Below are 27,616 nucleotides of genomic sequence, written 5' to 3' on the forward strand. Positions count from 1 at the left end.
GATATTAATGCTCACTGCAACGCAGAGGAGCACATTAAACACATGACGGGGTGCTAGAGTCTGCACGGCTGGGCACTGATCAAAAGTCACCATAATGAGCTGGAACTCCTTTTTACAGTGGCTGCTGACAGCACAAGTCGGCTCTCCCTTCTTCTCTAAGGTCTAAAGGGCAAATGCCTGAGGGGGGTGGTGGAGGCTGACACAGTCCCTCCTGAGCCTCCCTCCTCAGGCTACAGACAGATGGATGGCCCCCACCATTATCTTTCTATTGAGGCTCATTTTATGAAATAGACATGGAGTACAGCAAACCACCAGTGACTGCCATCCCACTACAGCAGGAGGCAGCTTAGCATAGTCCTGTACTTTTCTGTATATATATATATATATATATATATATATATATATATATATATATATATATATATAAACTGCACACCTGTGTCAGGACTTATTCATTTAATTAAACTCAAAAATAAAGAAACAGACTTGCCCTCTTTAGTCTCATCACAAAAAGAGAACTATTATTTAGATTCTAGTACATGGCAAATACCGTCTACTCGTAAAATCAGATTTATTTTCACAATTATGTACATGAGTGCATATTTTCAGTATTAACTGCATCAACACGATGCACTTGCTTTTTTAATCTGTCATTCAGTGGACTCTTTTTTCACACCTCCCCTAATATGCGTCACCTGCGCCTACAATACAATAAAAAAAACCTTTGACATTTAAACAACACTTCCAGTATACTGTTTAACTAATTTATATCATTCTTATTTCAAGATAAAGCCTTTGCTTTAATTTAGTTTTTATTTCCCCTATTAGTTTTGTGCTAATTAATCAAACATAATAATGATAAATATTTTTGGCATAAAAAGCAGTTATAGTGGAGATGAAGAGATTCTGTGTTTGGACACACACTCAGTGTATCTGACTTGAGCTTTCTACAGGGACACTAAATATACCTCTGATCACTTTCTATTCAATAATTCAAAATTACTTTATTTTATTTGCTGCACATGTTAACAACTTAATACCCAGGCAAGTTGGCTAACATTCCTAATCCATCTGATTTGATGTTGTCACTCTTCTAAACTAGGCAGAGATGTTGGAGTAGGGGATTTGATCCTTGCCAATAATGATGGATGGAAGAGATGGTTTGAACTTCCTCCTTCTCTCTCTGCTCTCTGTCCTGCTCTGCATAAAGTCTCCTTTCAACTCCTCTTGGATTTGGGTCCGAAGTTCAGGTAGTGAGCATTAGATATGCTAATCAGCAACTCCTACTAGCAAAAACATCCCCATCTTGTCGCCGTAGTTACACATCATGAAGCTGTTTGAAAGTAAAAGAGTAAGAGAAAAATCATTCCAACTTCCCAGCATCCAAAACCAGAGGGAATAGTTGTCAGAGAGAGCTACGTCTTGACCAAAAGATGTATGACGAGAAGTCTTCAAATGGAACAAATTTGAATTAACGTAGCAGAGCTACTCTAAAAAGCTGCCACCATGAATTCTGGAGTTCATTACTTTACATTACTTTCTACTAGTTCTGCTTCTTGACAGCACATTAAAAACCATAATTTATAGCCCAAGCCTGTCTTATTAGAAAGTTTCTTCCTAAATCAAGTTGGTTTTATTTCTGATCTAAAGTTATTCAGTGAAAAAAACAACAACTTTTTTTAATTAACAAACAAGGTCCACACTAGTGTGGACCTTTGGATGTTTTACAGTTTTGTCACTTTTTCAAATGTCAGAGGTGATGTTGCATCATGTGGGAGAGCTGCTAATAGTACACACCTCTGCAGTTGAACTGAATTTTTACTAGCCTTGTAGAACAACAAAATTAGCACAGAGTTGGCATTTTACAATTTTATAATGTCTGCAGGTGAAATTAGCAATAATAGTAACAGTCTTTGTGTGTAGCCGGTAGAGATTAACTTAACAGACATTTAAAATTAGCTGCTGACACTTCCTGATCCAGCATGTTTAATGTCAGACAGAATTGGACTCTTCTCCAAAGGACAAAACAGAACAATTTCACTGTAATACTTCATCTTTTGTTTTCTATCCCTTTATTGCAGCCTTCTGAATAAAAAGTCTAACTACAGCTTCCTTTGTAGAGACTTCGTACAGCTTCTGTTCTTCCTCCTGGCATTTTAAAAATGACTAGGTTTAGAGTCTTCTCCACGGTAACAACTTCCACACCAAACACCATTGTTGTCAGAGTTATGTGGTGGTGCTTCGTTAGGAGTGTTCACCGATCAGAATTTTTTTTTTTTTTATGAATCATCAGCTCAGTTCTCATTGCATCTCTAACACAGAGTTTGCCCAGGTATTATTTGTTTGTCAAAACGTTGTCTGTCCTGGTCTGGTAAGGTTAAAATGGGATTGTCTGAACTGTGACTGAACAAAGGCAGCTCCTCCCTGGACACGTCTCCTTTATCTAACCAAGACCTAAAGCTCTTTGTAAAACTCTTTAAATGTCACCCTGAAAATGCTTACAAGCAAGTCAATGGGTCCGTGAGGACACAAGGTGTCATCGTGACAGTTTAATATGCATTTCCAAAGTTTTAGAAGAACTTTTTGTCAAACTCCCTCAACAGTATGAGGCAATGAATGAGGCAACGTGGGAAATCACTTCAAATCTGTTGGAAACGACATGAAAACAGCTCTATAGAACTATAAAATTCATGTCAGTGGAGAGGTAATATACCTCGATGTGGCAGGTGCCAGGTGTTTTGCCAGATGGGTTCTCACACAGGTGTTATTGTACAGTATAAACACAATTAAAAGTCATTACCATCTTTCAAATAGAAAAGACTTCGCGGCTTCTGCAGCTATTTTTGCTTCATATGTTTTCTGAATGCTGCTTCTTTATGCAAATCGGATTAAGTAGCAAGATACTATGTGATAAAAGAAACATTCTGTTTTGTATTGTTTTACTCAACAGTTGTGTTCAGGAATTATTCATCAGTACTTATCAGTGTTTACCTTAGAGACTAACTGTGAACATCTTAAATTACTACAAGCTGTGCCCTTATTGGCGGCTGGTCTCGTTGACGGGACGGGGCTCCGACTTGGAAAATGATAGGAGAGCCGCTGAACACCTTCATCAACCAGGCTGTTATTATTTTAGAAACCACTAACATGCTATAAAGCAGCTATAAGACTATTAACATAATTTTGCAACATAGCCTGGACTTTGTTTGAAGATGTTTAAATGCCTGCCTTCAAATGTTGTAGAAAATGTTTGTAGCATTAAATTGGCACTTAAGATGTGGTGAAAATGTCACACAAAACTTTTAGTTTTACTGATTCTACTACAGAATGTTATTTCACAGTAAGTAAATGAAAATCTCTACATTTAGTGCTCTTCACAATTCCAAGACTTTCACTGTTTACATCTGGATAAAACTTTGGGGTTTATTACATGGTACTTTACGTAGATCTGGAACAAAGATCTGAAATCAGCTCATGTCCAATTTTCCTCTGCCGTGAGGGAGGACTGACAGACCAACCTGCCAGGTCATGTCTGCAAATACACGATTAACGATAGTCCCTCCACTGCTGTCAACTTTACAATCTTGTGTCTATATTTATTTTTCACACAAAAAAATCGATATCAACCAAAATCGGAATCGACAAACCAGGCTTTTAAAAACATGGAAATTAAACAGAAAACTGCAACTTTCATACTGTATGTGCAAACTACTACTTCCTTTTTGGGAGTATGTACATACATACTCTAAAGATGAGTATGTAACATGAAAAGGCCCAGACTCCTCTCACATAGCAATGTTAACCAAAAGCTCCTTCCAGTCAGGCGAATCTTCAAGCTTCCCAGGTTTCCTGCGCTGCCAGCCCCACAGGAGCCCACTGTGAAGCTGTGAGAAAACTGCAAACTTGTGGGTCGAGCTGCTGCCGTTACCATGACTGTGTCAGTAGGTGGGGAATATTTGTGTTAGTCTGACACTTAGAAGCTCGGTGTGAGATCAAGCCAGCTGATAATGGAGCGCTCTCAGGCCCGGTACATCAGGGTGATTCTGCAGCCGACGGGTTTTGACAGCAGCTGTCTATGGCCGACTCCAGGGCTGACAGGGACAGCTCCTTATGTGAAAATGGATTGTTACTGGTATAGCTGTTATTGTGTTATCCTGTTGATGTACAAGCAGTGACTGGAGGGTTAGCAGGCACTTGAGACGCCGTGTTTTCCCGTGTTTTTTGTGGCGTCTCAGCTTGATGATTGATTGTTGATTAGATAATTACAGCAGCCGTACTCATTCAGACGTCCTTTTCACATCAGTTCATCTACTTTATCAATAGCTTACATGTTTGAATTACAGCTCCTGGAGTTGTCTTGGACAATTTTTGATAATGCGATGCATGTAATTTACATTCCAAGTGGCAAATTAGCATTTTTAAATAGCTCTTTGTACTTGATTCAAGCTCATTGGCATCTTTCAAAGCAGTTCTACATGAAATTATATGATTTAGGCCCCCTTGCCTATTACGCCACATTGTCATCAGGCTGAAATGTTTTCAGTCAAAAATTAAGCCGGCATCGATTGATGTAAAGCCTTTTGCTGGAAATAAACGCCAGAACACAATATTTGTTGACTTCAAATACACACACTGTCTCTGTCCTGTCCGAAAACTCACTGATGGTGAAAAGTTACCCATTTCCTGTGTTTTATGAAAGAGGAATAGCTGTTTTAGTTCTTAATTGTTGACTGCGTAGTGTCTTTTGTGGCTTTGTATTTTGTGTTTATATGATGCAAAGCACGTTGAGCTACCTTGTTGCTGAAATGGGGCGTACAATTAAACTTGATTGACTTGATTGATCGATAAATAAATAAAGGGAAGAAAATATGGCATACATGCTTTAAAGAGATCCATGCGTAGTTGTGTCAATATACTTTATTTGAGAAGCATGTGCTTAAGATATAAAAACAACAGTACGAGAATACTGTTGGCTGCTTAGTTTTCTAAATGAAAATAAAATGTTGTCACGCCGACCTCACCACGTTGTTTGTGCTGCAGTTCCTAATGGGTAGATGATGTGCGCGAGGTGCTGTGGTACCAGCTCTCTCGAACAAGAACAGTAATTTGTGTGCAATAAGAAATGTTCAGCCTTTTCGGTTTGAACTAGAACACGTTGAAATAGATGTAGAAATGTCAGGACGAAATAAGATGGAGGGTAAAGAGGAAAGAGACGGTTAAAAAAAGCTGGTGTTTGTGCCGCTGCAGCTTAGAAATGCTAACCAGAAAGCAGTTCCAGGAGTTCCAGTTTTCAAAAAAATTTCAGAAATATGTTAGAATAGTGTGTTACAGGGAGTTAAAGATGCTTTGATGAAACATCCATTCATTATCTTTCAAGTTGTTTCCTACTATCAGTGTTGGCTCCTGCTAAAGGTGTTAGTTCTAACTAACGTTGTTAGCTCTCGCTAAAATAGAAAACCTTTGATCACATAGACTCAAGTCCACTGTTATCTATCCTCACCATCAGCCCAGCATGCATTGAACACATAAAAATATGGTGACCTCTGTAGGTGAAAAATCTAATATAGATATTAAATTTTTTAAGTATTTCTGAGTTTTTATGTATCACAAACATTAACGTTTGGCTTAATAGGTGATTACCAACATTCAGACCAACATGTTCAACTCGTGGATCCCTTTAACTCTTCGTTTAGACATCGCTATACCTTGAGGCCTTGGTGTTTTAATCGTCTTATCAGTCCATCAGAATGGCACACCACAGCATAGTAAAACTTCTGATTAGTTCATGGAAGATAACCGGACACTTTACCAGGACCTCTAATGACCCGACATTTGTTGGAGTTTTTGATTGTTCAAGTATGAAAATAGTTTACAGAATCCACTACAAAATCTACCCTCACCCCTCCTCAAAAAGAAACAAACAGAACAGCAGACTTATCAGCTCCCTTATGACCTTGTTTTACCAGAGCGGCACTATTTAGAGTAAAAACGGCCCATCTGAATGCACTGTCTGTTCCTATTAGACAAGCAAATCTATCTGCTTTTGCCTGGTCAGCCTGACACAGCATCCAGCTGAACTTTGCCTCAGTTGCTCTGCCGGTGGGGTCGGCCATTTTGGAAGGCGCCGGAAGCGGAGCTGTTCGAACTCGCGTTTGGATTTCTGCTTCTTTAAGGAATGAAATGAATAATAGGCTCCTAGAGAGACGTGGTAAATACCCTTAGCTTTCCTTTCCAGTGCAAGACTCGACTCATTTCGATGCTTCGCATCAACTCAATTAAAGAAGCGCCGGGGGTGCCTCGATGGGAATCCAACGTATTGTCATGCAAGTTGCTGTTGTGCCCAGTTGGTCACAGAGTGGGAGGGAGGGTAGGAGAAAGCTCTGCAGCCCACCTCACACGACTGCTGCACATTCAACTGTAAATGCAGATTTTGCAAATGCATTCCTGTGGATTCTGTGAAAATCAATAGGAGAGGAGTAGGAGGAGGCGAGAGAGCAGTAGAACAACACTCTGTGTAAAAGGGAAGCCATGGTGAAAAGAATGAGCATGGAATAGGAAGATTGTTGCAATGCCTTTGATAATCCTCCCCCCTTCCTCCTCCTCTTCACCAAGAGCAGCTCTTCCTTTTACACTCTTGCTGGAATTCAGTTTAAAGTGAATACTTATCGGCTGTGTCTGTAGTGTAAATACTGGATATGTTAGGTACACCATGTGCGTGAGCTCAGCTTAGTCCTGGTTTTATTCGCTTAGAGCGATGGGGAGTAGACATCAAAATGGAAGGCATGTTTTACCCCATCTGGACTGGAAGGATAAGAGCTTGAAGAGCCTCCATTTTGGATTTGTTGTAGAGCAAAGCGCTAATATTCTGATGCCTAATCTGGATTATATTTATTAGACTACTGGATGGATGGATGGATGGATGGATGGATGGATGGATGGATGGATGGATGGATGGATGGATAGATGCAAATGATCCTTCCTGGTGTGATTTTGAGTCAGACCAGCGTCTCAGTTGGTAAGCGGCTGTAATGGAGAGATATGGTGTTGGAAGCATTTCAGAGCTGCAGATGTGCAGAAAAAGCATTTAACAGTCTGTCACCCCAAACAAATAGCTTGTCAAGTCAAATTATGTTGAAGTGAACTTTTCACAGAGCTCTTTTCTCCGCTTTGTGTCTGTGCCACTTGATTTCCTCCTTCCTTTACCTAACAGCCTGGATTTATGCGGCTTTTTTCTTTTTGTTCGAGTCTTGTTTTGAGGATTCCTGTCAAGGTCCTTTTCGTCTGGCAGCGACATGACGAGCGTGTCTCCAATCGCAAGCTGACCCCCCCACTCATCTGACCTGTCACTCAATAACAGAAGATTATTTTTGAATAAAGTATTTTTGTGCCATAGTATGTGCCACGTGTTTTGTCAGTGTGATGTTTGGCTATTTTGGGACATTTTAATGATCGCATTCCTTGGAGTCAGCTGGATCCAGGGACTGATAGCGACGCATAAACACTTTAAGCATCATTTGGTCGTCAGCGCTGTGACTTAATGAGCTTATGGATTAAAGGCTGCTCAAAGATGAAAGGCTGCTGCTGTAAATGGTGAAATAAGTTGGCTGGATGAGGACTGCATCTCAGCTGGACCTGTCCTCATTGCTGGAACATTTGTAACTCCGCTGAAAGAGAAGAATTCATGCAAACTCCTGCCACTGAAAGGACACTGCAGCGGGAGTCTGTCCTGCTCTCGGCTGCTTTGTTTCAAATTCTTCTCGCTCGTTTCTGAGCTAGACGTAAAAGTTCCCTGTCACCTTTTTAGATTTCTTTCTCCCCTTCACCTCATCTCAGCGGCTGCAAAAGACTTTGAAGTTGTTTGACAGTAATTTATTCTGTGTATGCATTCCTCCTGATGGTTCAATATAGTATAAATACAGAGTGCTGCTCTTTGTGATGAAGTCTTTTTGATGTTCAGTCTGTCAGTTCGGCCTCAGCAGGTAGGAGGGGCAGGTTGAGGCTGCAGAGCTGCTGAAGTGGAATTAACTGAAATAAACTGGACGCTTCTTTACTTTGATGGAAACACGACTTTCTGAGCGCTGGCTTTTATTCTTTGCACCTTTTAAGGGTTTTAAAGCGAATAAGCCAACAGTGTGGGGCTTAAGCATTTAAACTTTTTCTATATTTGGTCGGTTGAAAATAAAATGAAAAACCCTGATGAAATCTCGAGTTTGAGAATAGTTAAAGTCATTGTCAAACTGCGATTCTTTCACTTTTGTGTGAGTTTAATGCAAGCATCGCAGTGAAATAGGGCCGGACAACGAATCAAAAACAATATACATCGCGACAGACACGTGATCAATATCGATAGATAATACATCTGATAAAATATTCAATATTTCATATATTCAGTGAAGGCTGGTGGCATCACTCAGTCTCTTCTTGTACTGTTAAAGAAGCAGATGTTGGCTTATATCAGTGCAAGTTTATAAAGTTTCACACATGTAACATTTGTCTGTTCTCAGTGAGCAAATGCTAATTACTTTCATAAGCAAAATGGCGTAGAGGTGGGCTATAAAGCTTTATCCTGATATTTTGTGGAGCTGTTGTGATAACGATAAAAATGGGAATAAGACCAATTTATTATTATGTTTTTGTTGGTAACTTTATGACTGATTGCATGGCACAGACACACACAAATACTGCTCTTTAAAAACATACCGATTTGTAATACGCTTCTTTAGGACACCAGTCACCTAAAGAAGTGTTATTTGTATCACTAAACTGCACGTATTTTCACATTTTCAAGTTTATTGGTACTTTAGTTGAAGAGACAGCAGGGAAAATAGTAAAAATCCCAACAGGACAGACAGTTTGGAGGAATTTTAAACATCATTAATTGGAATTTATTGTGATAACGATAAATCAAAGTTCTTATCACAATAAGGAATGTATCACGATAAATTATAATTGATACAGATTATATAATTGATATAAATTATAATTTTGCATTTTTACACATATTTGTCTGGACATGAGTCAGAGATTGACCAGAAAGTTGCTACATGATGAAGACTGATATTGGACAGCTGGTTCCTGATCTGCAGCCAGATCTCTCTGAAATCGGATTTTTTCTCCTTTTGGCTATTTTGGCAGTAACTAATCTCTCCTTCACACTGCTCTCTCGTCAAACTCCCAGGTTTTCAGCCTGGGTTCCTGCTGCATCCCTGTGGCTTCATTAGCTCATATGTATTTCCAAAAGTTGCTGCCATCCTGCTGTAGAGCACCGTGCACAGCAGCTAATAGGTCCTTAGAGGGATCATGGTGTTCATACCAGAAACTCTTCTCAACATCAGCAGGCAGACTCCAGCTGTCTCCTTAACCAGATCTGAGTTCCTCTTTTCCAGCCTTGTCCCTCTCCGTTGTGTGTGTTTTCACTCACTTTGAGCTGGGGAGCTGGGGAATACTGCTCGTCTTAGAAATTCAAATATCCTTGAGATGTGTGTCAGCACAGTCGGTCTCTATCATGCAGATCAGTAGCGTTTTACTGTCAGTTTAATGTGCAGCCCGCAGCAGCACAGAGGGATCCTATGGAGAGGTCCGGGGTCAAAGAATGTCCTTTGGAGTTGTAATGGATGCGATGACAATTTCCTCCACTTCCCTGACTGATCCGGACATGTGGGTGACAGCCCATGTACAGATGGCAGAGCATTTCAGTTTGGGATGAGTGATCTTTTTGTGAAGCCTACGTTTCCTCTGCTGCCACGCATGTCATCCATAAGAGATGGTGTTCAGTGGTTTCCTCTTGGATCTTCTTTGTTGATACTTAGCTCTGCCTCCCACGGTCGTCTGGTCCTCTTTAAAAAGACGTTTCGTTCGATTTCCGCGCAGTATGCTTTACCGCTGCTCACGCTGTAAATTTTATGAGTTGGCTCTTAAATGGGCTCTTCTGCTGAGCTCTTAACCACTGTGGTTTATTTCTACCCTGATAAATAAACAATACACTACATCTTGGTGAACAGCCCAGATAAAACTCACAAAAATGTCGGAGGAGAAGCACAGGGGGAAAAAAAAATCATTATTTATACACAGAAAGCAATACTTATAGTCAATATGTACTGATATCTGATCTATAAGTGTTTGATGTGTATCTTGATCAGTTATATTTACATTATGAGATGGATAACACAGTTTTCTATTACTTAGCTGTACAGTTTTATCCGTTGTATTTATAACATTTATTTAGAGTCCGTGTTTTAAAGAAAGCAAAATTATTCGGTTCAGTTTCAGTGTTATCAAGTTTGTGTATTTTTTTACAAACCAGAAAAGGTCAAATATGGTTTTATCTCATTACTAACTACAAAAAGTCCTTTAGTATCAGTAGGAAGCACCAAAGCAGATGACTTCTTTAATTTAGCTAGTGGCTAACAGCAGTTGGCTAACAGCTAATATCTATCCAATCTATTTGTTCTCCAGTGACGTGCGGTGAGGTTCATAGCTGGTGAGGCACCAACTTAATTATAATTGGATTTACAAATCTAGACCCCTGCATTTTATTGTTTACATAAGGAAATTTTGCGTATGCGTACAATGCTGGAGGGCATAAAGACTATTCTTTAACATGTGATGCTTAGCCGCGCCGCCGCTGCAGAATAATTCCGTTATCTCAATCAAACTTAGACATATAGATATTATTAATTTTGTGCTGTGCTTAACAGCAAAGGGAAAAACCGTTAAAGTACAACTCAAGACCACGTCTTTCTCGCTCTCCGTATCAGCGCAGCTACTGTATGCCTAGCTCGCTGTTATTGTCTCTTACTCTGCAGTTGTGCAGTCACAATGTCTGGGATCATGAGCGCCCCCAGAGATGCGGCACGAGAAACTGCCTGCCTCACCTCGAATCTGTTCTCTGCCGTTCTGATCGCTCCTCAGCACACAAAACACATTACACACACAGTTGGTGACAATGAAAACACAGTGCATTAAATACATAAGCTAAATTATGGAAAATCTGTTCATATATTCATGTATCATATATTTTTAACCATTTTATTGACGACGTACAGACAGGAGGAGCATGCGCTCATAGAATGGCAACCGGTGCAGTTAGCGAGAGGTTGCGCAATCCCAGGTGAGGCTCGGCTCACTGCTGCCTCACCGGCTTCGCTTCTGAGCATTTGAATGGGAAAAATGCGAAAATTCAGCGATTTTGAAGAAAAAAATAATCAGATTTGGTTACATTAAATGAAAAATAGGTACTTTATAGTACAAACCACAGGGAGAAAATATCTTTAAAAATGATTTTATTATTATATATTATTTTTCCATGATGACAGGTGAGGCTCTGGCTCTGCCTCACCTGCCTCCCCTGACCGCACTTCACTGTTGTTCAGCAAAGTACAACTTCTATGTTTTTTGTTTTTACAGTCTCTGTAAAACATGTGTGACTCATAATTGTGACTCGAATTTAGTTCATGAGACAAATTGCCATTCTGAGAGCAACTGAATAGTGCTGAGTCAGACTTTACTTTGCTGAGAAATATTGTGCCATTTTAATATGGTGATATCTGATGGACTGAGATCTATTCACAGTGAATACAGCAGTATTTTTTTTTTAAATTAACATGTATGGAAGTGAAGCTGGAACGATGGGATACATGTATAGATGTGGTGTGTGTGTGTGTGGGGGTGGGGGGTGTGCGTGTGTGTGTGTGTCTGTGTCTGTGTGCGTGTGTGTGAACAGCTTATTGAATGACATTTTTCTAGATCAGGTCAGAGCTGTGATTCCCTCAATTTCTTTGTTGGTATTTTCACAAAGATGAAATTTTTTCCATTGTATAAATTCTTTTAATAAGCCAGATATTAGATCTTGTTAATTTCTGGCAAATTACAGTTCAGCTGTTTTTTTTTTTTTTACATTTTCCTTTGGCTAAAACACTTGCTTTTACAACAACCCATTTGTAGAGTCTGAAAACCAATCAGCATTCTTCCTCTCAGTCAGTTTGGTTAGCAAGAAACTGAATACAATCAAAACCTATTGGTAATCTGATCTATTGAAATAGTTTTCATAGGGATATGGCAGAAAAGTACAAATAATTCCAACTGTCTTCCAACTCCAAAGTTTTCTAGCTCAACAAATTAAACAGTGAAATTTTAAGGCAAAAAGAAAAAAAATAGATGCCTTGTATTGCATAATGTACATGTGAAGTGCATTTCAGACAATTCCAGACCGGAGCCCAGCTGTTCTCTTTATTTGATCTCTAAGCAAGTGTAGTTCCTCTAGACCATTTCCGTTTGTTACAACATCCCACTTCCCCATCTTTGTGAGGGTAATTGCATTGAAAAAGCACCATCACACTATTCTCTATATCCCCATCTCCAAGAAGCACTTTAGAGGAGTTCTTAATCCTCCTAAACCTTAGAAAGGATTTGCTGGTTGGAGGAATTCTGACTGCTTTTCTTATCAGATAGTGTCAGCAAAGTTTGAGGCTTTGAACTAGTTCCTTTGAATGGACCTGCAGGCTGCACCCGTTCAGCTCGAAATAAAGGTTCTGGTCCTTGAACACATCACCAACGGGCAAGAGATTTATCCAAAGTCAAAAGAAAAAGTAATTCACTTCCTATTTATCACTTTATATGTTGACTAAGACATAGATGTACACAGTTTGTAGGTATGGGAAAAAAAGTATTTTCCCTCCTACAGATATGTGACACTTAAATATCATCCGTTAACGAACAGCGAATGGTCCTTTCCGCTCTTCACCATTGCCTTCTTTTGCAGAATCTTCTTTTGAAGTTTAAGGTTAACAGCTCTGTAATAAATACTCCAAAAACATGAAGATTTGTAACAATTTGCAGCTGTGTAAGACATTGATATGGTGACAAAGAAATAGAATGCAGTGTTAGAAAAAAGAGGAAGCATCCAACTTACACTCAAGCATCCAGTATTAAAAAAAACAAAGATAAAAGTGACATGGCCTTCTGTTGGTATTCCTTCATTTACCCAGCATTTCTTACACCTCAGGATGCTTAAGTTGCTGTTATTGCTTTCCACATAACTGCTTTTCTTATCCGAGTTAAAAAAGAAAAAGGGAATGTGGGGCAATTAACCTAAATTACAACAGCTCCACCTGCATCTACCTTCCAATCTGTTGAGAAAATAAGATTCATAACTGGTGATTTGCAGCTTGCGAGATTTCAGCTTCACAAAGCTGTACAAAATTTTAATCTGCCTTCTTTCTTTTTTTTTTGCCTCGATGTGTGTGAGCATGAACTAATCTGTCTGATCTGGTTGTGTGTGTAAATTTAGATGTTTTTGAAGCTAGACGTTTGAGCGTGTTATTTTTGCCCTTGCCCTTGCTGCCACATTACGCATCTATCTTTTAACGATCTACAAGGTTCCACATTACTTATAAAAATGCATAAACCTTTAATTTACAAGTAGTTTTTCCACCAGGTACTCTAGATGTCTGTGCAATATCAGTCACTAACGATTTTCACGCTTTCTAAAATAACAATACACGATTGTCCATAGTAAGAGTAAGGCCAACTTTAACTCTGTCTTCCTTTCTGTTCCTTCAGGATCTCGCCCCAGGTTGGAGGATGCTGCTCCGCGGATCATCGAGCATCCGTCCGATTTGATCGTGTCCAAGGGAGAACCGGCGACCCTTAATTGCAAGGCCGAGGGGCGGCCCACGCCCACCGTGGAGTGGTACAAAGACGGCGAGCGGGTGGAGACGGATCGAGAGGACCCTCGCTCCCACCGCATGCTGCTGCCCAGCGGCTCGCTCTTCTTCCTGCGAATCGTCCATGGGCGGCGGAGCAAACCGGACGAAGGCATCTACGTCTGCGTGGCGCGCAACTACCTGGGCGAGGCCGTTAGCCGCAACGCGTCGCTGGAGGTGGCGAGTGAGTGATGTCTGAGCTCAACTGCTACGTCAGGGAAAGAAAGAGAGTCACAAAAGTGGTGTGAAGGATGATTATCAAGTATTGCGACTGAAAATCAAACATATGGGGGTGTGTCACGCTTTAACAGCTTCTCTGAAATGCAGAACTGTAGAGAGAATCAGCCAGAGTAAGGATGAAGAGTGAAGTGTGAAAGGAGGCTTGTGTGTAGGTGAGATAAGGTGTTGGAGGCCTCAAAGTGCCTGTTCGTATAACAGGTGTCAAATATCCGGAGGCTCCTGTTATGAGACGGGATTTAAATCCCAGATAGAGTTCACTGGTAATAACGTTAGCCACGCTGGGAGAGTCAGGAAGAGCAGACATCGCTTCAAAGGACTCCACGGTCTCTTATCATGAGCCTCACTCGGCTCAGTTAACTTGAAACACAGACCTCGACCTTGATGTCAGATCTCCTGGCAGCTTCCACCCTGAACCCCCCGCTCTCCCCTCTGACACCACGTCCTATCTTTACCCGCTCCACAGAGCCCGGCCTGCTGTCACGCCGCGGCCGGGCCTCCGCGCCCGCTCCTGTTAATGTGGATGGATGACAGCCAGTTCAAGAGAGGGAGATAGCGGTTGTCGCCACTGGACAGGAAGGCTGGGAAACTGTCTTGCAGGGAGAGGACGAGGGGCAGCTGGCAGCTTCCCACCACCAGATCCCATTTTCTTAAAATACAACAAACTTCTGTCAGATTCTGACTCTGCGTGACTCCTCAGGATTTTTTCTCCAAAGCCAGGCTGCTCGTGAACATTTCCAATTAAAAGTGGGGTATTATGTATTTTCCAGTTATAATCCAGTTACTTTAGCTTTTTTTTTTTTTTTTTGCTGAAATCAGATTGGTGTGTGTGTGTGTGGTTGATCGTACTACTGATTAAATACTATGTGAGGGGTTTATGTCCTCAAAGTGACGCACATGCGCAGAAGAAGAATGTGGGCGTCACAAAGCAGCTCTCCGTTTACGGAAGTCATAATGGACGCTGGCGTCTAGGGATCCATTGTAAAGTTATTCAACAATGGGAGCTGACAGGATTGATCATCCTGATAAAAAGAAAGCACAATTAATAGTAAAGATCTTTTTTGGAGCACTGACAGTAACTTCTGTAGAGACGTCTGTTTGGATGCGTAGTCGGATCCAGGAGCGGTGGGATTGAGATATGAGGTATTTTAGAGTTTACACCAGAATTTTGGGCCAAAACGATTTGCTTGGTGGGCATGTTGGGTTTCTGTGGCGTGTTTAATGACCCTACAGTGCATAGAGCGCAGAGAAAATCAAACCAGAATGCACAGTATACAGTTGTGTTACTCTACTTATTATAGTCTAAATAGAGGAGGAGCAAGTTTACCTTGTTAAGGTCAGAAAGTAAGATGTAGAGATTAATTAGACTCTAACAAGTACAGCGCATTGCGCAATAAATGTGCAAATGTGGCCCCACCCTGCTCTGCACAACCTAGATGATAATTTGCACCTGACTCATCCTGCATTTACAACAAGCGACAAAATGGAGCTGGAGGACGTTAAACACAAGCTAAGACGAGAGAAGTTACACTTCTAACTCAAATTATGGGAGAAAAACAAAAGCAGTAAAATCTCAATTACACTAATATGTTATGTTATATGTTATGAGACACAATTCTTTTTCAATTTCTTCATAAGTCCATATTTATCATTTTCAGCAGTTTAGAAGATTTTTTGGAGTGTTTGGATGGGGGCTGAAAAGATCAGAGTTGATTTTGGGTTGCATTCCCCTGCTGAGTGAATTTAGCCTAAGTAGGTAAAATGCTATATATATAAAAAATAACTTAACAAAAATTTGAGTCCACTTCATCTGATGCCTTGAAATTGACCTCTGTCTCTTTAAGATCCTCCTATACTTTTCTACACCCTTTAGCAAGTCAACACTACAATGCTTCTTCTCCTTTAAGCTGTTTAACAACGATCTTAGTTGTGAAACCTCAGACTGCTGCCAATGATTTTATGACAAGGCATCCATTTTCCTGAAAGGCTTCAACCCTGCTGTTGCACCCAAGCCCAACTCTACCTGCCTTCGAAGAAAAACAGTCGATGAATCATTCTTCATCTTCCAAAAATATCGTGGATGTGCGAAGCGTGTCCATCACCTACACCTCCCCCTCTAACTGCACGAAGACGTACTTTTCACTTCGTAGGAACATCACCTGTGGTGGAGTAGGTGGAGGTGTTGAGAGTCACTTTTCAGAATGAGCGACAGATATCTTTCAGTCTGTGGATACCCCGGAAATGATAAAAAAAATCCTTTTGGCTCCAGATTTTTGACAATGTACCATGCTTATGGTTTCTTTGAGTACACTTTCTGTTTTTCCTTCAGTAGCAAATATTGTGCGTTGTTGATGGCTGCCTCACAGCTTTACGCCGACATTGACAGAATCGCTAAAGGTTTCTCAGTGTCGAACTTTTCTTCTTAATGATCCGGCTACGGCATTCTGTTACACAGGTTGACACACAAAACTGTTTCTCCCACAGATGTGTGTGTGGAATTTATGGTACAGTGCCAAGTACACAGTCTGCACAAAACCTAAATTGGTTATCAGGCGGCAATACGCCTGATATGCTGCTCAGATCCAGCAAGGCAACTGCTATGCTCAGCCAGGTGACTGATGAAAGTCTACCAGGGTTGTTTTAATGACTAAAAGTAATGAATAAAGTCTGCAAATCTATTTATTATTTGTTCAAAATTTATCTGAGCATTATTCGCTGGCTTAGTAAACCTTGGTTGTACTGACAGATTCTCTTTTGCATCCTGAAAAGTGAATCCCCACATTTAGAAAATTTATGCTATCTTTCATTTCTACTGAGAAGTTGGAATGTCAATTTTTTTGGTCAAAAAAATCAACTGGAATAGCCCCTGAAGTTTGAGTAAGTGTGTAATTGTCCTGGTAGAAACAAATAGGAGCCATGAAATACTCCACCTCATTTGCTTTTGCTACTCCTCTTTACGTAAATTTCTTCCTAGCCATACGGTTAAAGAGACAATAGAGTTGGGGTAATGACCCCTTGCCCCATTATAATCAATGGAAAAGATGGTTTGAACCTCTTTTCTCTTATGTTCTGCCGTCTTGCTCTGCATCCGTAAAGCCTCATTTTCAACTCCTCTGGGATTTGAGGTTGAAGTTCAGGTATTATCTGAGCCTTTGAGATGCTAATCAGCTGCTCCCTGTTGTTAAAAAGATGCCTTGTTGCTAGGCATCATAACAACTGTGCGAAATTTAAAAAGTAAGAGGACAATTCCTTCTAGCTGCGCAGCATCCAAAACTGGAGGAACTAATTATCCAAACATGCAACGACTCAACCACAAAAAAAAGAAACATGACATAACAGAGCTACTCCAATATGCTGCCATCATGACGGCGTGATTCTAACACCTTATAGTAGGATAAAATGCTGTCTTTATGTTAATTTCTTTGTCATCATTTTTAAGCTTATGTATTCCATAAAGTTTGTTTCACACTCACAAATAGAGTACAGTAGATGTAATAGCCTGCAGTGCCCTGGCTGCACCAGGATGTGACATTTAGAGTGCTAGCTTGGTTTTTAATGTCTTCTTCTCTGACGTTTTCATTTCATAGGCTACTCGAGCCTATGAAATGATGGCTCATAAATATTCATCCAGATATGCGAGGAGAAAAGGAGATTTCACCGTGTGGGGAGTTGGGGGCTGGGGGGGGTTCAAGCATTTTCAATTTAACTGAGTGGAAAAACCTTTAAGGGCTGCTGGTTCATCCAGAAATCCAGCACACCTCCAGGGTTCTTTATGGGGGTTTTGGGGGGGAGGAGGTGAGAAACGGGAACAATCAGGCCCCGAGGGTCAGAATCGCAGCTGTTTTCAAGAATTTCAGACATTAACAGGTGAAGGTGGGTGCATGCCGAGTCCGGTCCAACTTTCTCACCCACAGTAATCCTGAAGAGTGAAGGAAGCAGCTGAACATCACTGTCACCAGCTAGATCCTCCTATCTCATTCTGCTGCCCTCTCTCTCTCAAATACTTACATGTACACACCCACCCACGCGCACACACACACACACACGCGCACACACACACACACCACACGATGGCTGAAGCCCTTGCAGTAAAAACTGATTTCAGGGTTGATGGATTTGAATTTGAGTGAAGGACTTAGGGAGTTAGAAAGAATTTATGGTGGAAGGACAGCAGGTTGGGTGCATCTGATCAAATGGATAAGGTGACCACAGACACACTCACATTTACGTGAGTCCTCCCTCCCCCTCCATACTCCTCTCTCTGCGTCCCATCCTGGAGCTGCCCTCTGTCCCTGTTATTAAGTGTAGAGTTGTGTAGACATATGGGCTGTGATGGGAGCTCTGCGGGGCATGCTGTCCTACACAGCCAGATGCAGCCGCACTGCTCTGTGCCCTTCCAGCTAAGTATCTACTCACCTGCAATCAGTCTCTGTTTACACCGACATCGCTGCAGTACAAGTAAGGTCAGTGTGGCTGTGCAACCAGCAGACAGAAAATGACTTCAGGTTGTCACACTGAATGGGTGTCTTAATGCCCTGCCATGGAATAAACATTTACTGTAAGGGCAGTAACAGCTCTGCTTGTGAGAAGAGGGCCATAAACTGAGGGAAACATTTGCATAAACTAATTAGTTCCTAAGTCAGAGTCTCAAGGGCTCCTCGTGGTTGGGCAGAATTGCTGAAATCCGTTGTTGTTGCCGTAGTTGTGTGATGAAAACTGGCGGCGCCTTGTTCTCAAAACCTTGAAATGGTCATTGCCCTCTGCCATTATTGCTGCGTTCACTATGCTGCCGTAAACCACACATATGACAAAACACAATGACGTGTACTGCAGCAGGAGGGGTTTCACAGGAGCTCTGCTCAGTGCCTTTTGTGGACCTCGAAGGTTGTGTGCAAAAACAAACAAATCTCCACAACCACTTGACTTCGACAGTTCAACTTTGTTCTGACCATGTTGGTTCCTTAACTCTGTTAATCAGTTGGGTTATTGTCAGACATCCAGTTGGTATCGCTTTGCTTTATAACCCATTAGAGATGTTTTTTTAAAGTTTGATAATATAAAGCCTCATTTCCACTGAGCGGTAGTGCAGTCAGTGCCATTTGTGACACAATTTTGTCTGTTACCATTGTAAAAGCATCCCATACAACCAACCCATACCACACCATTCCTGGGCCCCCTTCAGTGTAGGTCCATAGGACTATGCAGTTAGGATGGAGCTACTTGTGTCACACAACGTAGTCCACTAACTGGGGGGAGACAAAAACATCTCTGAGACATACCAATGGTTTACAGTTGTTGTTGTATGACGCCATGTTGGGCTTTTGAGTTTTAAAATAGCGTGACCTACCACTAGTGGAAGCGAAGCATACCTACCCACGAGTAGTCATCATCCACAGAAGACAGTTTGGAGATTGGTGAGGGATTTATAACAGACCAGACATTTCAACCCAGTGGGTGTCAAACTTTCCTGGTCCTAACCTCTTTTTATAGTAGCAAGGTTTTGCTGGCACAAGACCTGACTCACAGTCCCTGCTCTAATTTATCCCTACTGGGTTCTGTTGCGTTGTGGTTCAGGCACTCTGGTTCTTTCATATTAAACTGGCTTCTTCCTGTTTTAATGGCCCTTTGCTTGTGTGCTGGTGTGCATTCATGTAGAAAAGGGAATTTTCATCCACAAACTGTGCCTCACGGGACTACCCGAAGCATAACTGCCATGTTTTAGTGGGGTGACACTTTTGTCAGGGTCCTGTGCAGTGTTAATTTTTCTCCACATGTAGTGTATTACATCAGACCCATAAAATTCAATATTTGGTCTGAGTGAGCAGATAATCATCTTCCACCTTTACAATGTCACCTTCATGGCTTGTGGCCAACCAGACAGGTATTTTTAGGACTTTCTGTTTTTTAACACTCTCCTATAAAAGTCAGATTTATTTAAATGTCTGTCCTTTCAACAGATTTTGTCTGCTTTTCTTATTCGTGATATTCCTTTCTGGCCGGTCGGTTTAGGTGGATCTCCACGTTTTTGTAGGTCTGCATTGCAGTGATATAGTAGGTCGTGCTCTTTCCATTTTGGGATGATGGATTGTATAGGTTTGAACCTAACCCTGCTCTAAATTTCTCCACAACTTCCTCCCTGGCCTCTGCTGTGTTCCTTTATCTTCCAAAAGCTGTTTGGTCTTTAATGTTCTTTATCAGCTCTCGGAGGCAGAATGTCATACTTCATTATTCCTCCACTTCATAATTACTGACCCCTTTCAACTGTGTCACCTAATCATTTTGAGGTGCCATAAAGTGAGAGGCAGGAATATTGACCGGAGCAACTGCCATTGTTTTTCCAAGTTATTTTTACCAGCATAGCCATGGCTTTACTTGTTCAAGTCGAGCTAATTTGTCTATGGACGTAGAACACATAGTTGGGGTTCATAGACAGCAGTATTTACAAAAGTTGGAGATAGCTAGCTTAGAAAACAACCTACACATTCTCCCTCATGACGTGTTTGTTGATTTGATGAACTCGCTGGCTTTGTTTGAATTCACGCCACATTATTTATACCACTATGTTGGAATTGGCTTTCCCCTTAAATTGGAGCAGATTTAAATGCTTAAAAAAATCTAAATGCTTGCCAGTTTTTTTGTACGTTAGGCTACATGATGGTGGGGCATTTTCTCCATGGTTACTAATGATTGAATGATTAGCTTTTCTATAATGCAATATTTGATTGAATGTTACTAAGCGTGCTTATTTATGAAATATATGAACGTTACTCTTACCTTGTGGAAAGTGAAAATCCACAAATACACCCTATGGCTGTTCTTGCAGTGACATCAACTAAATACAAGTTATATTAGGTGACCAACTGTTTGTTTTTAATCAAGATTTATAGGAGTTAACGCATACATAAGTTATTTGACATTCGTTATGAAGGGGTGGGCTACTTTCTCAAGAATGTGACGTCACATGACGATACCATGTGCTGAATGAGAGAAACAGCGCTTCAATTCTTTAGACAGTATTTCTCTCCACATTTTCAGGTCCCTCTTGAAAATGAGATCTGGATCTCAACGGGGTTTACCTGGTTAAATAAAGGAAAAAAAAAAGAATACAGTGTCGGAACTGTTGTGGCACATATTTGAAAATAACTTAGAAAAGGATCCGATGTGTGTTCATGCTTCACTAATGGGATTGCAGGTCCAGGCCTCGTCACAGAGCGAACTGGTGGTCATTTTGAAAGGAGGGGGATCAGATGGCTGGAGTGAGACTGTGGGCTTCTGGCTCATCCCCCTCTGGGTGATCCGGCCGTCTGCTGGTCATCGAGCCAGACACACCGGCCAACCTTCCTCCAGAGGATATCCATGAATTAATTAGACCATACAAAAGGCAAGTGTTACTAGTGACCACCATGTGTGTGTGTGTGGGTGTGGGTGTGTGTGTGTGTTGATCTCATAAAGAGGTTTCTGAGACAAAAGCTGTGGGATGGTTGGGGGAAGGGGTTACAGTTTTGGGAGGGAGAGAGGTTAACAACAGGTGGTGTGAGGAAGAGCATAAATGTTCTCCCCCTCTTTAATGACAGTGTAGAGCAGGGGCCACGGGGCCATCGAGAGAACAATGAAGGGCCCTTGGTCCAACTGTCGTGTCCAATCATGCTCCATTATCGCCCTGTGTGGCTGATCGCAGCACACAGCACCCGCTAATATTTAACTCTGAGCTGCGCACTGTATTGAGATTTGCTTAGACTTACAGTATGTTCACACTCGGTTTTGTTTAAAGAATTTAAAGAATAACAACAATGAATGTCCAATCTACAATAGATTCATGTTAAATAACTAATAATATTATTGAAAAGTTCATTTATTCTAGTAACTCGATTCACTAAATTAAACACATAGATTCAATCTCACACAGACTGATGTTTTCACCCCTTTATTTCAGTTTTGTATGATGCTTTTCTACTTGTAGTTAATTTAAATATTTAGATTAGAAAATTACATCAGACCAATAAAAAAATTACAGGAATGTGGGCTTAATGAAAAGTATGCTTAAAATGTGGCAGAGAAACACAGATTCTCATTTACTGAACATGGCCGTAGTTACCAATGGATACTTAAAGATGTAGTTTGCTAATGTGAAGTATGTTATAATTAACCCCAAACTTTAATTTTCAACTGCAGATAGATAAAGTAAAATTAAAAAAGAAATTTTGATATTTAATCCAGACAGACATGTCCAAAGGAAACATGGACCACACACAGAGCAGCAGGAGCATTGCCTTGTCCCATTCTGTTAATGGTTCACAGAGCCTGTGTTTGGGTCTCAGTTACCCCCTCTTCCCACACAGACGGCCTGTTGCAAGCATTTTTAGAGGAAGTCTCAAGTATTTTGGATTTTAGCTATTCACGGGCAACTGTGGTCTCTAACCCATGCAGGTGTGATGTCTGCTCTGGTCATAACGTAACGAATTATTGAACACTCCCAGCAGGAAGGCGAAAAAGTAATATTCTGAAAGCTATTCTTATATCTTCCTATGTTAATTAGAGGGTCCACTGTAATCTGTTTCAATGAGTTTTGGATGCAACTAGGGCTGGCCAATAAAATAATAACAATATAAATCGTGATAGATACGTGATCAATGTCAGTAGAATTTACGTCTGACAAAGTTTTGACAATTTTACTGAACTCCGATTCAGAACTGCATGGAGTTCTGGGAGATGTAGGCACAGGAAAGGCGTTAGCTGCTCATCCTCTCACGGCCCAGTTAAGAAACAAATTCATTCAAACTTTGGTAAGCCAGCCACAAAATGTTGAGTAACATGTGCAGCAGCATTTTCACGTTGCCCCAACTCCACTCCTCAGAGATCTGCGCGTACTCGAGGCGGAATCAGTGTGAGCTCAAATCAAATGTCCGCCAGACGCTTCTGAATTCTGAATAAGGGTCCAGTTTTACAAATGTGTGCACATACGTGTATGCAAAACCGAGCTGGTAGTGTTGAGAGTCAGTGAAATTGGTCACAAGGATGCATAACTTGTCTGCTGCTCAGGTTGGGCGGTTAACCACGTTACTTTTCCACCCTGTTGGAAAAGAAACATGGCTAAGCGCCCAACATCAAGCTTGCCAGCATCCTTTGGGATTATGGAAGCTGAAGGAATTTATCAGAAGAAATGTAGGCAACTTGACTATGAAATCTCAATTGCGTGCCTTCAGTGTGCTGAATACACACAGTAAGCTCGAGTAGTTTCACATTTTGCCACCGTGCCCCATTACTGCTGAAAAATAAAAAAAGATTGAGGTGGAACAAACAATGAAAAGGATAAAATGAGTACAACAGCTCAGGAGGAAATTTTAGCTAAAAGAGTAAAGGTCACGTCAGTAGTTTGGCAGTATTCTAGATATGTAAAACTAGTCACTAATAGTCTTTGTTGACTGATATGAAGTGCTTATGTCATTATACGTTTTCCAGCCCTCGATCTGGCACAACAGAAGTGAGAGTAGATTGAAAGAAATATGGCTGTGCTGAGATGCGAAGGCACCACATGTACCACTTCGGTACGGAGGTTACAGTAATAAACCAATCCATTAGTTCATCACCTATAACATGAACCAGGATCCATCTGGGGAGTTTCATGTCATCCGTGACAGACAGCAAGCCTAAGAGGCCAACGCAATCAATAACCGGCTCATGGAAATCAATTGGAGGCAATCTGAGTATTATTACAACACGGGGGGAGACGGGGGGCGGGGGGAGCATCCAGCAACTGGTTCCAGTATGTTGTTAAAATGCAGGAAGGTCAGCGTACAAATGAATGTCAAGTCTTAACAATCAGAATCAGTGTGTCAGGCTGTTTGGGCTGCATATTGAATTGTAATTGGAGCAAATTATTCTTCCCAATAAGCAGCCTATGGTGATTATTATTTAAATGTCAGCTGTGCGTGGAATAGCTGTAGGCTTTTATTTCTGCAAACTGGACGGCTTGTTCATACCACTGCTGGCTGAATGTGCTCCAAGCTTCGGTTCTAATTTTAAAATCCTTCACCAGGTGATCGGAATGCACATTCCTGGCTTTATTAAATCCATTTTAAGTCTTATTTATATCACTGGACAGTTTTCACTTCCTGTTTGGATAAGTCATAAAGTGGTGGGACTCTGAACGTGACTCTGTTTTTTTTTTTGTTTGTTTGTTTGTTTTACTGCTTATGAATCTTACATACAGGAAAAATTTCAATAAAGGATAATAAAAATGAAACTAAATTTGCATTTTAGTGCCGTTTCAGCTCTTGCATAATAGAGTAAAAAAAAAGGGTTCAATATATATATTTTTTTCTTTTATTAAATAATAAAATGTTTGTTTCGTTGACGTCCCAGCGGCCGAGGGGCAAATTAGCTCCGACTTGACGGACGCAGTGTGTCTCCGCATATCAATAAGGAGCTTATATTCATCCTTTCTATACTGAGAGGTGTTTGCTGTTGGCTTTATGAGCACCGTCTTTTCAAACAGCCAGATCCACTGAGCCCGGCGTCAGCCTTGTCTTAAAAAATCTACACACAGATGAGCATCTTTCATGGAGCCACGGATCTTCCCTCCTCGGAGCATTGTTAGGAGGAACTAATTACTTCTGACAGAGAACACCCCATCATACAGCCAGCAGCAGTTCTTTTTTTAGTGGCTCTTTGCTCAGCAATCCACCACCACTATTGACATGCCGTCTAAAATACCCGGCGTTGTGTTAGGAGTTCTTGTTCCGTGATCATTTAAGTGATTTTCTTCATCTGTACATGCATTAGAAGTACACCAGCTGGAGTTTTGTCTTTGTAGAGCTTTAAATGCAAATGCTGATTTATAACCCGTTCTGTGTTCTGCAGTATAGGAAGATGTAAGAATAGCGTTCAGAATATTACTTTTTTTAGTCTTCCTGCTGAGAGTGTTCATTACCACGTTATGTTATGAGCAGAGAAGTTGTACCTGTGCGAAGGCGCAAAACAAATGCAAAATCATTACAGAGTTGATGTTTTTAACTCTTTAGCATCTCCTGTTAGTAATTAGCACATTATTATAGCTAGCGTGACTAAAATAGGAGTCTTGGTGTGTATTCCTTACAGAACTTAGACATGAACTCAGAAATGTCCAAATGATCATCAGCATCTTTAAACCCAGAATGGTTCATGATGGACAAACTTTAAAGCTACTAGTGGGACTCGATTAAGATGTTTCAAATAGTTAATTCAATTAATTAATCGCAAAATGAGCAACAGTTTGAGATAGATTATTGATTTAATAGACATATAAGCTCAACATCAAACACGTTTATTGTTTTTAATCTGTTATCAACCATCAGATTGGTGCTATTACTCCCATTCAGCTTTCAAGTGTTTCTGGAATCCCTGATCATTCATCAAACTTCTTTGAACAAATTCTGCTTTAGAAGCGTGAACTATGGACGATATCTGTGCTGCTGCAACATGTTTAGCATCGAGATGCTATTTTAGAATCGAACAGCTTCACTGACAAACCAACTCATTTTCGTGCAACTTGAACACGATGAAAGTGTTTCCCATTTCCCCTTCTGATTGTTTTTTTGAAGCAAAATCACCACAGCGGGCCAAGAGAAGCAGCTTTTTCACCCACCGCCGTTATTTCTGGATGTTGCTTTTTGCGTCAGATTCACAGGCATAGCGGAAGCAAAGTCCAAAGTTCTGGCTCATTATCCTTTGGACGCAGAATAGCTTGTGTCCGAAATAATCTGACTGGCTGATGGAGAAGCAGGCAGCTCTAGGTTAGGCTCTGAACATCTTTGTTCACTTTTCTCACAGTTTGTCAGCCTGACTGGTAACAGCTGCAAGACTTTTCCAAAGGCAGTTTCTGACTCGAAGTTGACCGTTGCAACTTTTTTAATAGAGCAAAGCATTCACCTGTGAATATTTGGTGTGGTCCAGTTGTATTATCCAGCGCTTTTTTGTGCTAAAAGAGGCATTTCAGGTGGATTTTGCCACATTTGACCTGCCTCCAAATTGTAGGTAGGAGGGTGAACAACTGTGTGAAATCATTATTGATTTCTGCTCCCATGTATTTGCACAAGATTCATTTCTTGTAAAGATGCACTCCCACTTTTGAATTAAAAAACGTCCGCAACGGGGGCTTAAGTCATTCGAGTGGAGCTAAATGGATTTCTGCTCCAGGATCCATCTGTTTTTGAAGTTTGTTGATCGGGGTGGAAAATTGGAAATGTTGCTCTTCTCCCTCTCTCTCTCTCTATAGCTTCACTGTTTCTCTCCTTCACCGAATGCAGCTGTTTCACCCTTTAAAGTGATTCTTAAATTTCACTATTTAACACAGTCATTGATTTTATTTTTGCCCCTCCCCCACTCCCTAAGCTAAAGCCCTCCCATGTTTTCATTTTACCTTCAGCCTATCTACGGTTTTCTGATCAGGCATCTCACACTTGACCAAAATAAGGTAGAAAGTATTTTGGCTCCTCATTTCACTGTCTGCCTCCAATATGATGACAAATTTGGATTTCTTTATTTTTGTTTTTTGTTTTTTTACATATGACCACCTGCCTTGTCGGTCATAACTTGTTGTAGCAGACAGAGACAGCTGACAGGAGGTCAGCTGACGCAGAGAAACTGGCTTGTCTCCACACAAAAAGACGCTGATGTCGGAGGGACGCTTCACCTTCTTCACCTCCCCGGCAGTGCAACACTGCAGGAAAAGTGGACAAGGTCAGAGAGTGAGCAGTGAAAGTGCTGCTAATGCATAAAAATAACAGGACTCCGTGTGAGTGGGAACTTTAGTGGAGCCGGTGGAGGCGACTCTGTGGCATTAAACAGGTGCAGTTTAAAAGGACGGCGGTGTAATTCAGAGAGAACGGAGGCAGGGGTCTCTCTGGTCTCAGGCTTGTTCTGTGGCAAGTCAAGCCTACAACTGTCACAAGTTTTGAAAAAGGAAAAGAAGCAACGCTCCTCTGACCATTTCTCTTCAATAGACACAGCAGAATCGGACTTGGACTGCATGACTTCTAATAGAACCACAACAGCAATACAACAAACATGCTCATTAAAATATATTTTTTCAGCATCATACTTCATGACATGCACATATAATGTGGGTTTTCCCACCTCCTTTAGTTTGCCTATGCCAGAGATGTTTCCAAGTCAGTTTTTTCACGTCAAGTCTCAAACCTCAAACAACTAAAATAAACATTTCTAAAAAAAAAAAAAAAAAAAATCATGCCATCTAGTCTGGCTGCAATTCTACATTACTGGAATCTTGTGCTAGTTGTCCTCCGACCTGGCTTATTAAAAAAATTAACTTGTATCTTTTGAAACTCTTAAGAGCTGAAAAATAAAGCTCATTTTCTGCATGAATCAAAGAATGTTGCATTTATAACACCTGATAGTCTCTCTGCTCATTTTTTCTGATTTGGAGGCTTTTCTTCTCCTAACTGTAAAACATTCATTCATTTTTTCCATTCCTTCTGACTGATTGTGAGACACTTTGTAAAGCAAAATGAGCAAAAGGTTCTGATATTAGACATACAATGCTGGCAGAGACTTCTGCAGGACCAGCATTCAGCTTCTATGCACCACAAATCTGGAACAAACTTCCAGAAAACTGCAAAACAGCTGAAACACTGAGTTCCCTTAAATCAAGGCTTAAAACCCACCTGTTTAGAGTTGCC

The 27,616-nt window shown here is 40.9% G+C and overlaps 1 protein-coding gene across 5 annotated transcripts in view; it reads left to right on the forward strand.

Annotated features, from left to right (window-relative positions):
- robo3 (roundabout, axon guidance receptor, homolog 3 (Drosophila)) overlaps positions 1–27,616 on the forward strand; it is a 174,589-nt gene that overhangs the window by 88,897 nt on the left and 58,076 nt on the right. For all 5 annotated transcript variants that reach the window (XM_008428408.3, XM_008428411.3, XM_008428409.3 and 2 more), the window contains exon 2: positions 13,561–13,887. In XM_008428408.3, the coding sequence (XP_008426630.2) occupies positions 13,561–13,887 (327 nt within the window). The remainder of the gene's footprint in view (positions 1–13,560; positions 13,888–27,616) is intronic.

The sequence above is a fragment of the Poecilia reticulata genome, chromosome 14, assembly GCF_904066995.2.
Source record: "Poecilia reticulata chromosome 14, P_reticulata-male-v2, whole genome shotgun sequence".
Taxonomy (NCBI): domain Eukaryota; kingdom Metazoa; phylum Chordata; class Actinopteri; order Cyprinodontiformes; family Poeciliidae; genus Poecilia; species Poecilia reticulata.